Source organism: Macaca fascicularis, chromosome 5, assembly GCF_037993035.2.
Source record: "Macaca fascicularis isolate 582-1 chromosome 5, T2T-MFA8v1.1".
In the NCBI taxonomy this organism is placed as follows: domain Eukaryota; kingdom Metazoa; phylum Chordata; class Mammalia; order Primates; family Cercopithecidae; genus Macaca; species Macaca fascicularis.
Genome location: NC_088379.1, coordinates 54,964,104 through 54,977,933, shown reverse-complemented (window position 1 = coordinate 54,977,933; position 13,830 = coordinate 54,964,104). Strand labels below are relative to the sequence as shown.

Genomic DNA, 13,830 nt, shown 5'->3' with positions numbered 1-13,830 from the left:
CACAAAGAGTAAGATTGAAAGGCAAAAAAAAAAAAAAAAGAGAGAAAAATATCAACTACACTCAACCTACCTGTACAATAGGAGCACCAATTCCTCCATTGAGCCAAACCCAGTGAAGAGTAGGAATCACTCCATATCCCGAAACAGAACAAAAGATGATAGAACGGAGCCTTTGCCATTGCTGCGTGAGGTAATTGGGATGAATCTGCGCAAAGAACACTGCCAGGATCATAGCGAGCACTGTGATCAAGTATACCTGACGCCAGTACTAGAATGAAAGGAAATCACAGTTTAATTCTGTTATTAACAATAAGGGAACTGAAAAAGTAATTTTGGCTTTTACACTACAAATTCCAAACTCTATTTACTTGGTATTTGCATTTCAAATTCAGATTATCTCCCTTCCTTAAAAAATATGTTCCATACAACTTTTAGGTTGGTCACAATGACAAACCAAATTCCAAAGTGAGCTGGTAAAAGACTACATTTATTCACACAATAGCATTTTCTGATTACCTATTACATGCCATGCACAGTTCAAGTCCTATAAAAGCAAAGATGACTATGACATGAACTCTCCCAGCAGTGAGCTCACAGACTATGGGAGGGGCAGACATGTCAACAAATGATTATAATCTTATGGTAGATACTGTAACTGAGGAACAGAACACTGCAGAACCACAGAAGAGGGAACAATTAACTTTACTTGGGGTAGCTAAAAAATGCTTCATAGAGGAGATGACATCTAAGATTTTGTGGGAAGACAGAGCTCGTGAGGAAAGAGAACAGCAAACGCAGCAGGAAGTTTTGAGAAGAAAGGCTGAAAAGGCATACTGTTAGGCTAAATGTTTTGAACTTCACCACACTGGCATTGGAGGAACAGCAGAATTCTTTAAGAATAGGATGACACAGCTGTTTTTCAAACTGACTTATTAGAAAGACAACTCTGACATCAGTGTAGAAAATAGGTGACAGGAAACCAGCTAGAAAGATATTAGTTTAGTTTATTCAAAGAGAGAGTGGGGGCTTGGACTCCTGTTGAATAAAGTAGATGTGAGCGCCAGATTTAGGAGGCATTTTTGAAATAAGCTTAAGTCTTAATGGCTGACTGGATGTGTGAGAGGGCAGTAGAGGAAAGCTTGACTGTTTTTAGCCCGAAAGGCCACATAAATGGCTTCTATTAATGAAGCAAATGAACAAAGATGATCCAGGTTTGCTGTGTGTGTGATGGGGGAAGAGAACAGGGGCATGAGAGAGCACACACTTAGCTTAGGTTTGAAGGGCTTATGAGATATGTAGGTATTTAAATAAGCACTTAGCTGGTCTTAAAGTCAAAAGTCACATAAGACAAGAGTTCTTAATCTGGGCACCAAGGACTTTTTTGGGGCTATTAACTTCCTGAAATCAAATGTCAGATTGTTTGTTTAAGTGTGTGCCCAGAAGTACATTCTACTGGATCTAGGGTCCACAGTTTTCAATCTCATTCTGAAAGCAGCTGTGTTCCTTAAAAGGTAAAACGAGTCTTTTATAGGTCTACAGCAACTGAGTATTTGAAAATGATTAGAAACCAGATGGAAGAAAGCAATTTTTCAATGATCATGGACTGACTGTATCAGCTCCAGTAGTTCCCTTATCTGTTTAATCTATCTTGGACTTTTAGTTTTTCTGGTAAGAGATTTACAAAAAGTATCTCACTTTGATGTTTAGCAAGAGATAAAGGAAAACAGTTTCAGAGAAATACAGAATAAAATAAGCAAAAGAATTCAGATATTACACGGTTGTACTCACAAGCACCTGGTTATCAGTATGCTCTAATTTTTTAAAAACATATAAACCGTTTCATGCAAAATGGTTAAGTTATGAAAGCTGGGCAGAGCTAAAATCAAGTCAATTTACAACAAGGTTACCTGCATATATATTTAATTATGTGCTTGTGTTCCAAAGTGATTAGGCCTAAAAAGCAAATGGCTCACGTTTAAGCAGCTACAATTAATAATGTTCTTACGTATTCAAGTCAAATTTATGATTTTTCTCTTCACTAATTTTGACACCAGATATGTTGACAGTCTTCTCTGTCATTGTGTAGAGACAAAGGTCCTACTGAAAAATCCCAAGCAATCTGAGAAATTCCACACTGTGGCCAATCTTCCCAATAAGTGAAGGCTGAGGACTGTGCCTCAGAGTGGTCCCCAACCTTTCTGGCACCAGGGACTGGTTTTGTGGAAGATGATTTTTCCGTGGATCGTGGTGCGGGGAGGCAGGCAGAGATGGTTTCAGGATAATTCAAGTGCATTACATTTATTGTGCACTTTATTTCTATTATTACTACATTGTAATATATAATAATTATACAACTCACCATAATGTAGAATCACTGGGAGCCCTGGGCTTGTTTTCCTGCAACTAGACAGTCCCCATCTGGGGGTGATGGGAGACAGTGACAGATCATCAAGCATTAGATTGCACAACCTAAATCCTTTGCATGTGCAGTTCACAATAGGGTTTGTGCTGCTACGAGAATCTAATGCTGCTGCTGATCTGACAGAAGGCAGAGCTCAGGTGATAATGCGAGCCATGGGGAGTGGCTGTAAACACATATGAAACTTCCCTGGCTCACCAGCCCACTGCTTACCTCCTGCTGCATGGGCTGGTTCTTAACAGGCCACGGACAGGTTCTGGGGGTTGGTGACCCCCAGATATGTAGGGCACCTGCAGATACCTGCCTTAGAGCACCTGTTACATGGTGGGCCTTGGGCAGGACAGGCTCTATTCTTTGTGATTAGGACTAGAAATAACTAGTAGGTATATTGCTCCTGAGGGAGAAGCTCAGTCTTGGTTCTGAAAGGGAGGTAACTAAACGGGCAAAAGAAAAAACAAGAGTATGGTAGAAAAACAGGAAGAAAACAAAGTAGGGTGGAAGGGGACTTTCTGAAAGGGAGAACTTGAGATGTACTGACCCCATGGGAACATTCAGTTTGTCTTCTTGGCTGGAACATGAGGTGATAACTTAGGGTTCACTCCATAAGGTTTGGTTGGCCAATATTTTTAGGTCAGGTGCTGTATTATCTGATTACAGTGTTGCAAATGCTGCTTTGCACAAGGCAAAAACTGACTTTTGTGTGTACTTAGGGACAGAAAGCAGAGTTGATCCAGAACTCAGAAAAGACACATCTCACATTTGTTAAAGACACTCACTCCTATCTGGTCTGTCTTACAAGCCTACCCCAAACATAAGACTGAAGACAGGAAAACATATTTTAGAGAAGAATATGGGCTAATAAATGCAGACACATTTTCCGGTTTTTTTTTTTTTTTTCACTGAGAGGAGAAAAAAGAAATGGAAAGCAGTAACCAACCTCATAATTTTAACAAGTGTGAATTTTAACTTCAGTTCTATAAACACACAAATAAAAGATAAATAATGTGAATATTTGAGGAACCATGCAGCCATATAGATTTAGTGAAAACATTAATAATTTAATGTCTACATTAAGTTTCAGAAAATAACTGTATATATATTTTCCAATAAAAAATTAGTAAAATAAGTATAGAACTGATAATAGATGTTAGAGATGACAGGGCCATTTTGAAAAATAAGTTTATGCTTATACGAAACTCTTCTACTTATTCTATAAGTTAATTATGTACTTATTAAGAAGTTCAAAAGAACCAAGGCAAGAAAACCCAAGACCTATACGAAAGGTAGAATGTAAAATGTTTCAATCTACTTACGTTATTACAATAAAATGCGTAAAATACTCCTGAGACATAGCAGCCCAGTATTCCAATAGAAATTCCTGCATAATCTAATGCCATCCATCTTCGACATGTTTTTTCTGACCGATGGCAGGAAAAAAGATGATAGCCCACAGAGCAGAGCATACAGACCTGTGAAAAATAAAAACAAATCTTAACAAAGTGACTAAAGAAACTAAAGCAACTTATGCATGATGTTCAGGGAAATAGTTAAAAGGCTAGGCTTTCAATTCAAACATTTATGGGCTTGGATTCTAGCTCTGTGCCTTACAGTAGAGCGAGCCATGTCATTACTCTAAAGCCTCAATTTCCTCATGGGTAATATGGAGATAATAATGAGAAAATTTAAAATAACTACATTAAAAAATGAAAATTATAAATAAATAGCACAGTAATGGGAAAGTTATACAATGCGAATGTTTTAAAACTATCATCTAAGGCTTATTTTGATCCATGAATTTGTTTTTAAAGAGTATTTACTATAGAAGCAATACATATCCCTAAAAAAATCAAAGAACATAAATATAAGCCACTCTTAATCTATTCCCCAGAGGTAGCCAGTGATAACATTTTTAATGTGTCTTTCCAGATATTTTCAATACATATGTCAAATACCTGTGATATATTAGTCTGTACACATGCACTCATTATATATATATATATATACACACACACACACACACACACATTTTAAAATTAAATGAAATCACACTATGCATTCTGTTCCACAATTGGCTTTTTTTTCAGTTAAGAATTTTCATGTCTGTATGAGATTCACTGTATAGAGTTTACTTTTAATTTCTAAGGTAAACACAGCTTTATTGCCTTCAAGAAAAAACAGGCTGGTGTAGTAGTGGCTCATGCCTGTAATCCCAGCACTTTGGGAGGCCATGGTGTGAGGATTGCTTGAGCACAGGAGTTCGAGACCAGCCTGGGCAACATAGGAGGACCTCATTTCTACGACAAACAAACAAACAAAATTAGCTAGGCATGGTGGCATGCACCTGTGGTCCCAGCTACTTGGGAGGCTAAGGCAGGAGGATTACTTAAGCTTGGGAGATCGAGGCTGCAGTGAGCCATGACTGCCCCACTATGCTCCAGCTTGGGTGACAGTGAGACCCTGTCTCAAAAAAAATAATAATTTAAAAAACAATCATGACTTGCTAACTTTATATGGTTGCCAAACTGAGAGTAAAGCTAATCTGATTCAATCAGCTGCTCTGATGATGAGGTGTCTATGGCAGAATGCCTTTCAGCCATCAAGCACCTGCCGTGTGTCATACATTGGAGGTGATACAGAATCACTGAATAGTACAGTAGCAAATCCTACTGTACTTCAGTGCAGAGCATAATTGGAAAAGGTGGGAGGATATTGACTCTGTGAGGGTACATGTGCATTTGGAGGGTGGGACTGGTGGGAAGAAAAGAGCATCAGAGAAGGGCTGTTCACCTGAGGCGGATTTTAAAAGTTGGGCTGGCATTCACCAAGGACATAAAAAAAGGTGTGCACATATTTACGGCTGGGGGGCAGAGATTAAGGAAAAGCATCATATTCTTTATGATTATGACATCTCCTACACATTAATGGGTTTTAACTTCAATATTATGGGTATAATATGATATGCCTGAAAATTTTAAGTGCCCCCTTACAGAGGTGTGGACTAGAAGGGCTGAAACAGGAGGTTATAGGAATAGCCCTGGAGAGCACGTACTGAGACAGTGACAGTGGGGTGCAGGCAATGGGACAAACAAACAATATAAAGTAGGTACAACCTATAAACATTTTGTAAGCAATTGCTAAGGCAGTAACATGGTCATCCAGCTATTAATATTTTATATTCTGGTCATTAAACAAATCTAGTTACTATAGACTCAATATCAATATTCAGTAACAATGTACTTTGTCACAACTTCATTGCTTCATCAATTGTCTAAAATCCTTAATAGTCTATAGCTTTTTGGTTACTAAGCAACCAACCAGTAACTAACTCTAAGTTCGTTATTTAAACGTAACTCTAAGAAGCCTGGTTATTTGTTTTCTCAGATTATCCTTGAGATTAAGCACCATAAATCAGGAGAGCATAAAAGCGTATATTTCTCACTGATGGGGAAACATCCCATTGCCACAATGTTGAATGACACAAGAGCAGGTCGCAAAATAGCAAGCAGGGATGACTGTAGCTTGGAAGTAGGTAGACAGGTAAGTGAGCAGGCAGGTAGGCAGGTGCAAGGTAGCTATGCATACACAAACATACACATTTGGGTTAAACTCATTGTTTAACGCAAATGTCCAATGTAGTTACCTCTGAAAAGTGGAATTTCAAGTGACGTTTTCTTCCATAAACTTCTGTTTGCCTAAATTTCTACATGATTATATCTTGTAGTAATAATTAGAAACAAAAATAAAGCTCACTTCATTGTGAAAAAGAAAATAAAAAGAGGAAAAAGAAAACTATGGTATCTAAGGGAAAAGTAAAATAGTGTTAACAGAAAACCCCAGATTTTAAAGTTAACCCATACCTAGTATGCCCTGTTTAAGAAGGAATATGTTATTCCTAGAGCTCCTTTAAAAATGGACTGAAAGATAATCTGGGAAATTGGGTATGTTTCAGTTATAATGGAAAGTTTCCTTCTATGGAGTATCTCACTCCATCAAGGTAGACAGATAATTACAGTGTTACATCCCACATCGAAGCTCCTTGGCATGATAACAAAATACCTAATGATTTGATCCCTGCCAATCTCTCCAGCCTTATCTTTCTCCATTTTCCTAGGTTTCAAACACAAAAACCAGTACCTGCAAGTCCAGAAAGTGCTAAGAAAGTGAGTCTTGCTTCTTTTTTCCTGCTTAAATGCCACCTCACTGTCTCTTCTGCACGCCTACAAGTGGCTTGACCTTTATACCAGGTTGGTTCTATTCAGCACTGTTCAGATACTAGCATAGTATCTGGATGTATATAGGATGCATTCAACAAATATTTGTTAACTGAATGTAAATGGATCAAATCTAGCAAAAGGCATTATTGTATTCTGACATTCTTCTCCAAAATACAAATACCCTGGAAGGTTCAAAGCCCCTGAATTACATTCTACTGTTCAGAATGTACTCTATTAATCTGATTGCGAGGAAAGCACTAAAGTATATAGAAGCATAGGAGTGAGAAAAATGTTATGTCTTTTAATATTAAATGTAAATCGTCTTTTAATATTAAATGTAAATCAATATTAATAAATATATTTATGGTTTACTACACTGTCCACTGACCCTAAGAATCTGAAAAACTCAGGTGAACAAGTTATAATTTGATAAGAAGTGGTCTTTTCAAGTAGGGAAGATGTGCTCATCTGTCTTGAGTAAGTTGTACAGCATATATTGTAACAATGATCATTGCACTAGCAATTAGGAGAACAGGATTTTACTGCCCTGCTGAATAATCCTGGGCAAGTCATGGTAATACTTTGGCTCTATTTCTTTATTGGAAATTGTTGTAATTATTTATCCTTTTAGTTTTGCAATGTATTGTTTTCTTACGTCAATACTGAAATTAATACACATTCTCTGAACTAACATCAGCTGTGGCAGGTGGTGAAGGCATAAAGAATAGGCCTCAGCATAAAGGAAAAGAGCAGGGATTCTCAAAGTAGATAATATGCATATAACTAACAAGAAGAGAAGCCAGTTTTTACTTAATGATTATTAAGAGCATGTTAATCTATACTGAGATGCACCTAAAAATTTAAAAAGAAATTGATTCATTTACATTACAAAATTGGTTATGGATTGTAAGGGACATTTTGGCTGAAATCAGGGCAAAAATTAAACCTCAGAAAGAGTATATTTTTAAAAAATATTTGAAGGAAAAATAATTTTCTAATAACAGAAATAGGTTATGCTTTCCCTCAAAGAAAAGTAAATTATTATTCCAAAAATTGGAATTAATAAAAAAGGGTAGGAGAGATTTGTTTTGCTGTGTTTCTTGGCCATTTAAGTCCAAAGTTTAAACTTGAGTAAAGCGATGACACTCTGAAATAAAATGATACACAACGAAAGCGACATTTGTGCAGCTGAGTTATGAGGTTCACCTCTCAAACTCAGCAGCAACAGGCTAACTGCAGGGAATAGCTAGTCTGTGTCTGTCATGAGAAAGGGTGATAATAAGTTTTTCTTTTTATTTTTATGTTTTTCTATATTCTCTGAAGCAGAAAAAATTTCTGTTTTAAATGTCAATAGAACTATAGCCCACATTTGTTTTCTGTTTCAAAATTATCTGTTTGAAATCTACTAAATGTAACTTTTAAAGACATTTTTACAGGTTCTTGAAAAATGCCAGTGCTATGGAACTAACAAATATAGGAGGTAGAGAGGAAAATAAACTGAAAGTATTTGAAGCCAGGCCAGTGAGTTCAAAATAAATTAACATTAAAGCAACAGAGCAAAAAATCAATAGCAGCAAAACAGGACAGTAAAATATAGTATGGAAATAACAAATACAAAAATCACAGATGCAAACAGGAAAGAGATGAGAAATCTTCCCCAACAAGTTTTAAGTAGACACTAGTGTTATATTTCAGCCAGCTAATAGAATGCAATCAAAGATTCCTACTTTTTTTTATTAATCTTAAAGCAGAGGTGCCCAAAAAGAAGAGGAGAGAAACAAATTTTTCTCCATCTTTGTAATTTAATGGATTTCAAACATACTCTCATAAGAACAGACTATTTGGTGTTTATGTTATGAAAATCAATAAGCTGACCAACATGCCATTCCAGGGCTCTTTAAAGCAAGTGGTAGGTCCGAGGTAAGGTCACCTGACCAAGCCTGCCTGACAAAAAGTTCTCTTTACCAATAGCAGTATTTGTGAAATGACTTACCTGGAAGCAGAAAAGACAAATAGAACAAATTACAAAATCTTCTCTGGACGCACTTGCTGAAGGTAACACAGATGTCATGTCATATATTCCCAGGGTGAAGAAGAGAAAGAAACCCAGCAAATGACTCCAGATGTTTACTGTCTCATTAGATAAAATAAACAAACTGGAAAATAAACATACATGCAACTGAGATTCACATTGGTCAACTTACTGTCACATTCAAAGGTTAGGGACAATTTTGAGGTGTTACCTAATACTTGCTCCAAAGCTCTTACCCCACCTGTACCTTTCTAAATTTGATATATTATCTAATCAAATTATTCTAAGTTTTTCCACATTGCCAACAATCTTGGGACCATAGTTTTTTGGGTGCTCACCTCTATTATCATACTTACCATTTCCTTCTCTGTATTAAGAGATTTACATACAAATTCCATCTCATCTTCCAGCCTATCAACTCCCTAATGGTCAGTACCATTCGTCTTTATAACCCCACTGTTCACAATGCCTTGCTCAGATTAGTCTAAAAACTAAAGGTCTTCAGGAATGAACATGCAGAGGAAATCTGGATGTTAGCTAGCATATTCTATCAATAATACGTATCTGAAAACCTGCTCAGTGCAAGGTTAGGCATGAACTTAGAATACTTTCCTGGAGCTCATTAAATACAAATGCAAAATTAAATGGACTTAACAGAAGCAAAATAAATATGTATTGATCCATTGGAAAGGTTCTTTAAGACAGGCATGCCAGAACAACTTTGCTGTGGATGTCTTAAAACCAGTCTAGTTTCCAGGTGGCTTAAGTTTCTCATTTTCAGAAACAACTGGACTTTACTTTTAATGTGGGTACTATGTGCCCTCTTTCAAAATGCCCTGGGCTAACTGGTCTTGGCAGCACAGGTTGGTACAGTGTGTACCACCCTGAGTCAAGAAGCTCACTGTCCCCACCCCACACAAGTCACTTAACCTCTCCGGGCTTCAGTTTCTTCATCTACACAGTAATGGAGCCACATTAGATGCTGCTGCAACTTTCTTCCAGCTCCTTTCTTACTTTTGGGAAATGGTTCTCCAGATGTGGAGAGGACTCATCTGATTATTTACTAAAAGGTGACATCATGACTAAAGATTAAAATACTACTCTTGCATTTGTCTGCAAAATCTAGTATTTTTGCTTAAATTTAGGTTTTTGGTCTTCACTGATTCAGAAATCCTTGACATATTGACATTGACATATAACTCTAAATTTGTAGCAGTCACTGTGGTTCTCACGTTCTCATTTTTATAAGAAATGGAATTTCCTATTTATTTTGCTTCTCTTAAGTTCATTTCTTGTAAAAGCAAAAGCAAGAACCACAGTGACTGCTACAAATTTAGTTATATGTCAACACTTACTAGTAAGGATTTCTGAATCAGTGAAGGCCAGATACATGATGTATATAGCAAGGTGTCAAAACCATCAAATGATCATCAAGAATAAAATGAATCTTGGATCATGAATTTCAGGCTTTATCATGTACAAAGTGTAAAGACTATTTATAACTGGAGGAAGGGATGCACGAATGTGCTTGAAACATATAACTACAAGACTGTTTTGACAATCAATACTATGCTCTGCTTATTACTTCAGAACTTTTCTTTTTGTGAAATCCAGTATAACCTGACTAACTTAACTGAGAGGCGCAACCTCTCCATGTTCCCTGCAGCTAACAGTGGACTCGCAAAACTGCTATGACATACAAAACCTCCTCAGATTACATCCAAAATCTGTCCCAGTCACTCCTGAAAGTCAAAAGGAGAGAGGGCAAAGGCTGAACTTGGAGAAATTAAGGCTGGTGGGAAAGCAAGAACACCTCTAATAAAGAATCTACTCTTACTGTATGAAAAGTTAGGTGTCTCCTGCACAGTAGACACACCTGACAGCAGTAACTTAAGCATATCCTGAGAATGACCCTATATGAAAAACACACTTGAATGTGTTTACAATTGCAAACATGGCCAACCCTTAGACTGATTCCTTATCTATGAGGAACATCTGAGCCCCTGTCCCTTCTCACGGAATGCTGACTGTACATGGGATGGAGGCCTTTTGTTTTGTAAATGAAGATTACCAGGTGGAGACCGTCAGGGGGAAGGGTGTTAAGTAAAATGCTATATAAACTGCATGCTTTCTGCAGGCGGCAGAGGTTCTCCCATTCAGGTCACTGCCACTGGACCTCTCTGTAAATTACCCTAGTAAAACCCTATGTCTTGTTTACTGGCTTTGGGTCTTTTCTTCTGTCTTTCGAATCTGGTGCCATCCTTATTGAAGTTAACAGGAGTCCAGCACCACATCTTCATATTCTGTTCAGTTTTAAAATCAATAATCATCTTCATTATCATCATCTGTTCAGCTTCAAAATCATTGGTGATGACAACAATCAGCATTTATTGAGGGCTTATTAGGTTCCAGGCCATGTATAGCATTTCACACACAGAATCTAATTGAATCCTTTTTTACCTCTGGAAGCAGATACTGTGATTACCCTCATTTTTACATGTGGGTAAAATGAGGCTCAGTGAGGTTCCATTTTTGCTCCAGGTCTCAGAACTGTTAAGTGGCAGATCTGGATACTAAAGTCTTTAACTCAATAGCTCAAGAGCTAAGGCTCTATACTTAATTTTCCACTCCGTGAGATTTGGACCCTAACATCAGAATGCAGAGGACCACTGCTAGTTGGGTAGAAAATATTTAAGGCAATTCACTGCTTGCCCTATTCTTGTGGAACTCCAGATCCACAGCAGAACCCAGCTGTGTAATTTACTCATGTAACAGGAGGCATTGGGGAGGAAAACGGTAATTACGCTTCAAGTTGTGAATCCTAAGGGCCATCCATTCAAGCCAAGTAGGGATGACAGTGATGTCACCTTGTGACCATGAGTCACAGAAACACTTTCATGGCAGGACAAAAGGAAAGAAGGACAGGAAAAGATAATGCTGGAAAAATCAAGAATCAGACATGTGGTTGCCGCTTGAGCAACTCAACAGCCCACATTCTGGCACTAGGGTTTGCCACTACAGTGACCTGGAGCTAACCAACATCTGTATCTTAATTCTCCTAAAGCAGAGGTCCTGTATTTCAGTACAGGTAGTAAGTTTGGACAGTTACTCCAAGAACTAGAACAGTTATTTTTCAGTTTTGTTTTTTTTAAACACAGGTTTTCAAGAGACTGTGGTTTTAAAGGTTTAGAATGATAAAGAAATTTCCTTCTTAGAGATGCTTCTGTGGTGCTCTAGTGGAGACTCGGTGCCCGTTATGGGCTCTCTTTACCACAGTGCTTTTCCTACACAGCATTTTTTTTCCACAATGGTTATTATGTAATTGTGTAATTATCTCTTTAATGTCTGTTACCCAGGCTACACCTTAGTAGCTTCATGAGAACAAGGGCCATGTTTGCTTTTTTTCTGCATGGGCTCCATAAGTATTTGCTACATGAATAAATCTTGGGCGTATATGTTAACTTGTTTCCTATGATACAGGCATTTTTCTGGCCCAAAGCTACTGAATTCCCAGAGGGTTGCTCTAAAAAGAAAGCAAGCTTAGGTATACACCGGGCAAATATGGCTCAGCCCGATTCCAACATATATCTCATTGAGCCGAATAAACCGAATAAAGGATGTAAAAGCCCTTTGTAAACAGCAAAGCGCCATAGAAGAGTTGTAATTATGATCACTGTTACTATCATGATTATTCCGTGGATCAAGTACCCCGGCCAGGTAAGGGGAGATAACGGGGGAGGAGAGGCGGTAAAAAGGGATGAAAAGGATGGGGCGGGGAGGAAATGATGGGCAAGCAGAAAGGCGGGGAAAGCAGAAGGGGGACCAGACAAAAAGGGTGTAGGTGAGAGAAGGGGACACTCCAGGCGGAGGCGGCCAGACCGTACCTTTTGATACACAGCCTGGACGGCAGGTAGGCCCGGTAGCCGTCGGTGATGTACGGGTTGTCCTTGAGGGACACGGGGATCTGCTCGTAGGTGTACAGGCGGATGCCACGGGGCACCAGGACCGGCCAGTACTGATAGCTGCCCAGCTCAATGTAATGCGCGCTCTTCAGCAGCTTCTGATGCATCGTTCCCGGCCGCCGCCGCTCCCTGGGTAGGGAGCTCCCCCAGGCCCCGCCTCCCCGGGGAGGGGGCTTTGCCGCTGGAGCCCCCGCCCCGGAGTCCGCGGACGCTGCGCGAGGTCCTACCGCGCCGCCGCTGCCCAGGGCCCGGCTCTGCGCTCACACCCGCCACTGCCGTCAGCGCCGCGGCGGACCCGGCGGCGTCGCAGCCTCCTCTGACGTCAGCGCGCCGCCGCGGCCCCGCCCCTCAGCCCTCGCTGGGAGGGGCAGGGGACTGGCGCGGGCCGGCGTGTGCTCCAGCGGGCTCTGGTGGCTGCCCGGGTGCCGGCGTCTCTGGCCCTGTGGTTTGGCGGCGCCCGGGGTGTTCGTTTGCTTGTGAGAAGAGCCGAAAGCACAGAGCTATAGGCGAATACAAGTGGATTTTTTTTCTTTTTCTGTTTTTTTATTAGAAGTAATAGTTGCTGCATTTTGAAAAACCAAGAGGAAAAGAGTTAACAGGAAGAAAAGTTCGAGGTAATTACCGTTTAGTTTATTGCTTGGAATTACACGCACTTAGTGTCAGAAGGGACTTTGAGGATTTCTAAGCTGAAGTCAGCTCTTAGCACGATAGTTGGAAAGAGAGGAAACCTGATGCACATGGAACATACACCAGCATCCAGCACATCCTGAGCCTTAAAGGAAAGCCCCCGCGCATTCAAAACTGCGACCCCGTTCAGCGTTATGTTCTCTGATCACAGTAGAATTAAACTAGAGTAACAAGAAAACTAGAAATCTCCACGCCTGGAATCTGAGCAATACAGCAAATATTTCAAGGGCTGATGAAGAAATCACAATGGAAATAAGAATATCTACTTAACTGAATAATAAAGATAGAACATATTAAATCCTGTGGAGTGCGGCTATAGTAGCATTTAGAGGAAATGTTACAGCTCTGTTTCTGGCTGTGTACTGTGATGCAAATATTTACTTATAGTGGCAACAGGGCAAAACATCAGTTTGAGTACCGCATGTATAATAGAACCCTTATCCATTGTTTGGCATTGTAAGGGCAAGAAAAATATCTTGTCCTCACTTATCGCAAGGTTCATAGCTGACATTCCTA

General features: G+C 39.3%; 1 protein-coding gene and 1 long non-coding RNA gene across 10 annotated transcripts in view; one reads left to right on the top strand and one right to left on the bottom strand.

The window, feature by feature from the left end:
- PAQR3 (progestin and adipoQ receptor family member 3) overlaps nucleotides 1–12,945 on the bottom strand; it is a 31,128-nt gene extending 18,183 nt beyond the window's left edge. For all 4 annotated transcript variants that reach the window (XM_005554970.5, XM_005554972.5, XM_005554969.4 and 1 more), the window contains exons 1-4: nucleotides 12,550–12,945; nucleotides 8,627–8,789; nucleotides 3,733–3,888; nucleotides 71–268 (exon numbers count right to left, since the gene is read on the bottom strand). In XM_005554970.5, the coding sequence (XP_005555027.1) occupies nucleotides 71–268; nucleotides 3,733–3,888; nucleotides 8,627–8,789; nucleotides 12,550–12,734 (702 nt within the window). In that variant the 5' untranslated portion in view covers nucleotides 12,735–12,945. The remainder of the gene's footprint in view (nucleotides 1–70; nucleotides 269–3,732; nucleotides 3,889–8,626; nucleotides 8,790–12,549) is intronic.
- Nucleotides 12,946–12,996: 51 nt separating this feature from the next.
- Nucleotides 12,997–13,830, top strand: part of LOC107129722 (uncharacterized) — a 384,848-nt gene continuing 384,014 nt past the window's right edge. For all 6 annotated transcript variants that reach the window (XR_010586838.2, XR_010586836.2, XR_012434845.1 and 3 more), the window contains exon 1: nucleotides 12,997–13,241. This is a non-coding gene — a long non-coding RNA (uncharacterized lncRNA). The remainder of the gene's footprint in view (nucleotides 13,242–13,830) is intronic.